Raw genomic sequence first — 4,446 nt, 5'->3', positions numbered from 1 at the left:
CGGCTTTTAAGTAATGCATAAACCTTCGAGGCGCGAGGCCCTTCGGACCGCGAGGCATAGGCAGTGGCCCACTTCGTCCATGCCTTACGTTACCCTTGGTCATAGAAATGATGTAATTTGAATATAAATTATTTATAAATACGTATGTCAAGTTATATTTTTATTACTACGTAAAATATATTTAAGAGTTTACTACCACTGTGCTGGGTGAGACGTTGTTGAAACAAAAAAATTATGCATTCCATTACGTACATAAACAATGTCATAATTTGCCAAGTGCGAATCAGCAAATTCGTAAAATTTTTGTTTATTTTGAACAATCCGGATAATCGAAAATCCGGATAATGGAGGTCCGGATAATGGAGGTTCTACTGTATTTCTAATTTGATAAACAAAATAATTTGTAACTTACCTTAATAAAATGTCTTAGATCTGAAGGCAAAATTAAAATATGGGGTGAAACTGTTAATTTTGCATATAATTCCAAGTGTTCATAACTGATATTGACTTCATTTGAGGGATAAAGTGGATAAAAACTGTAAGAAAAATTATTTATTCTTTAGACAATTTACACTCAATATATTATTTGAAGTATGATAAGAATTTAAAATTTAGATTTAAATCAAGTAATATACACTAATTCTTAAATAAATAAATAAGTCAGTTTAAAGTAACCTTAAAAATTTTAATAGAAATTTCTATTTATTTTAAACTAATAGCATGTAATCTATATATCATGATCTTTTATGAATCACAGAAAAAATTTTGGGAATAATAAAAATGTAAGAATTCAAATAAACCTTACAAAATATGGCCTTTGCCAACTAATATTTTAGAAATTTAAACATAACTGAAAACAATTTGAAAAATTCTTCATAAAATATATATATTGCTTTTTAATTAACAGAACAAGATATAACTAATTTTTCAAGCCTTGCTTGTCAGCAGAATATTATATTTAAAAAAATAAAAATTATAAAAAAAACTTATGTAAAAGCCAGTAAAATTTGCATCATAAAGAAATTTTATTTGTTTACTTGATTGTGTTTGAATGCACAAAAAGATATTGAGAAATATAAATATAACTAAATTTGACATGGTGACATTTCAGGACATGCAGAAGACATTCTATAAAAAAATATTTGATCTAAATCCACGTGAATTTTGGTTGAGAGAACATTTAAAAAGTTGTGGTTTATTGAGAACATTAATTAAATTTGATGTCTTGAAAGACAGTATCACAGTGCATATGAGAAACAACACAAGGAATCAATTACAATTGGCAATGAACAGTGTGTTCATTGCTTCAGGTTTTACACCTTAAGAATAGAGATATTAAACAGTATCCTCTGCATCACTACGATCGCTTCCATCTGCTGTAATGCTTAAAAACAAAACCAAGGTTTTTCTTTTTAAGTATTACACCAAATGAGCTGAATGAAGTAACTATATTTAAATAACTTGAATAAAAATGTATTACATATGTCCATAGAATATAATTTATTTCAACTTTAATCATTTGAAATTTTAAATATAAACTGAAATTTAATTTTCAAATATTATTGTAATTAAAACTTCAAACCTTTGTTGATTAAGTATATGGCGACAAAGACGACCAAGTCGATCACTCATGGTTGATGGGCTGTTAAAACGAAGTAAAATTTAATTAATTAAAATATATAATAATATTAATTATGTTAACTCATAATACAATAATTAATAGAATATAAATGTGAGAGCCAAATTTGGTAAAGAAATTTTTGTTTGATTTAGTTTTTCGTTAAAGTTGTTTTGCTAAAATTGTCAAAGATAATTGAACTGTTTCCCACAGACTTATTTCCTTGTTGAAGATAATACATTGAATGTGTCACCCAGAATCAATGAATGAAAATGTGACTATTGACCCCGATGTACTAAACCTCCTAACGAAGTCATGGGAAAAACCCAGGAGAAGTCCCCTAATAAAAAAGGAGGGAGTGATAACAAGCCAGGGAGTCATCATCAACCCTTTTTCCTAAGTGTGTGTGTTCCGAACTGCTGTTTTAGCCATTGCCACCGCTCAAGAAACTGAGAAAAAAAGGATTACCCTCTGAACTGAGTTGTTGACCTTTCCTTGATTTGTGCATCGATATGACTAGGAATCATGAGTATTTTAAGGTATTTATCATCTCGCGAACTTACTGTGAGCTCTCTCTCTCTCTCTCAGTCAGGGTTGTGTTAGGTTTATCTCTCTATATCCCACTCCCTTTAGCAATTGTGCTAAGCATCTAAAATACTTTTTAGCCATTGTGTTAAGCTTCTGAAATGATTGTAAACTTGTAAACAATATCTCATAGAACTTTTAAATAATATCTATCTATAAACAGGTATTTTTCTTAAATGTTAATTTGTGGAGTGTACTACTTCTGGTTGTTTCCATCTGCCTCCATTCCGAGTCCAGAAGCCCGCAAATGTGACTGCTTGCATGATAAATAACATAAAGGCCATCAAGATTTCTGTGTCCAGCAGACATAGTGGTGTCATTCCTGACAAGGTGCCAAGGAGGTGCTGACCCTGCGGTCACATAAAAGTACTAGCCATAACTCATCAAAAATGATGGAAGAAAATGTGAAAAAATTGATCTTTACTTAAAACAATTTAAGCTTTATTGAACTACAGGTAACCCCCGTATAACACGGTAGTTACGTTCCAAAAAATTGCCATGTTATGCAAATCCATGTTATACGAAACAAAGAACTAATACGAAAAGGAGGGTTAGGTTCCAAAAATTAAAAAACATGCTAGTATATTTTCATAATTAAGATAAATATCTTCATTAAAATTTTTTTAAGTGATACATATTAATATAAATTAAACAATGTTTTCTTCGTCATCACTAAAAACACTATTAATTAACCGAGAGCGTTTTCTTTTTGGCAAGTTATCCTTATCCTCTGAGCATTTTTCTGCATTATCTTCAGATCCATGCTTTACCTTTTGCAAAATGTATGTAATTTTAGATTGCTTGCTTCTAGTTAAAAGGTCTTTATAAATTTCCTTATATGGTGCTAAGCACTTATGAAGAATAAAGCAAGTATGGAATAAGGGAAAAACATTCGGCAACATCAGAAGCAGAAGCGTCGCGATCTGGCAACATTGAAACAAGTTTCGAGAAGGACCACGTGTATCGACAGAAGGCGAGAAGAGAAAATTTACATACTTAAGTACTAATAGTTCACGAAAATAATAATTTTCGTGAACTATTATTACTTAAGTATGTAAAAATTTATTACATTTCCTGTTGTACGAGGGTTTTACCCAATTCTCGAACCGTGTCAGAGTAAATCTGTGCTATAAAAGTACCGTGTTATACGGGGGATGGTACCAATTCTCGAACCATGTTAGAGTGAATCCGTGCTATAGAAGTGCCGTGTTATACGGGGGTTACACCTATACAAGCATAAATTTTTTTTTTTTACAACATTTTTCATAAAGACTGAATCTTCATTTAATTTATCTAATAATTTTTTCATTATCCTAAATTCCAAATAGAAATTTTTAAATTCTCACTGTTGCAGGAACATAATCCTAACTTACCAAATATTTGTCGAACTTCAAATTTTGCTCTACACCATTCAATAAATTGGTATATTTAACTTGTAATGGAAAATGTCATCCACCATGGATAACATTATCCAGTGAATTTTGTCAATGACACATTCAAAAAGTAATTTTATAAATTTTAGAGTTTTGATTTACTTACACATTTGAAAAAATCAATTTACTTCAGATGCTATGGCCTATCTTAAAATTAACTACTGTACATTGCAAAATGCAAAACATTGTATTAAGATTTATCAAATTATAAGAAAATAATCATTTATGCCAATCATTAAGTTTTTGTAATAAAAGTATTGATTTTACTGATTACAATGACAAAATGGAAATGATGTGATTTTTGTTTCTACTGCAACTACATTTAAATTCAAATTTTTCTTAGAACAATCCATTAAATTTTAATGATTTATGCTGCATATATATATAAGCATTGAAAGACATAACTGAATTAATTCAAAAATAACTTGAACAAAAATTGGAATAAAAGTTTTGATTATACTTATACATATATTGTAAATATTAAAAATACTCGTAAATTTTGAGTAATAATAATAATAATAACTTTTCTACAGACAAATCAGTACTAAAACAAACACTGATACACAGCACAGTGGCACACCAACAGAAGAAGAACTCACAACTTATTGGTCATCTCTTTGGTCCAATGCTGTTACACACAATGCTGATGCAGGCTGGATCAAGGAGGAGAACAGAAACTTGCATAACATACCAAGTATGCCCTGTGCTGAAATAAACATACACGACATTCGCTACGCTGTTAACAGAACACACAACTGGAAGACACCTGGTGTAGACAACATTCACAATTTCTGGTATAAAAAGTTTACA

At 30.1% G+C, this 4,446-nt stretch overlaps 1 protein-coding gene across 1 annotated transcript in view; it reads right to left on the bottom strand.

The window, feature by feature from the left end:
• LOC111637024 (DNA polymerase alpha subunit B-like) overlaps window positions 1–4,446 on the bottom strand; it is a 65,772-nt gene that overhangs the window by 9,866 nt on the left and 51,460 nt on the right. Inside the window, exons 15-16 of the mRNA XM_023382424.1 lie at window positions 1,583–1,642; window positions 413–536 (exon numbers count right to left, since the gene is read on the bottom strand). Coding sequence (XP_023238192.1) covers window positions 413–536; window positions 1,583–1,642 — 184 coding nt within the window. The remainder of the gene's footprint in view (window positions 1–412; window positions 537–1,582; window positions 1,643–4,446) is intronic.

This window comes from Centruroides sculpturatus, unplaced genomic scaffold, assembly GCF_000671375.1.
Source record: "Centruroides sculpturatus isolate CEXI.00-Female unplaced genomic scaffold, Cexi_2.0 scaffold966, whole genome shotgun sequence".
NCBI classification, from domain to species: Eukaryota; Metazoa; Arthropoda; class Arachnida; order Scorpiones; family Buthidae; genus Centruroides; species Centruroides sculpturatus.
This window is presented reverse-complemented; position numbering and strand designations above follow the sequence as displayed.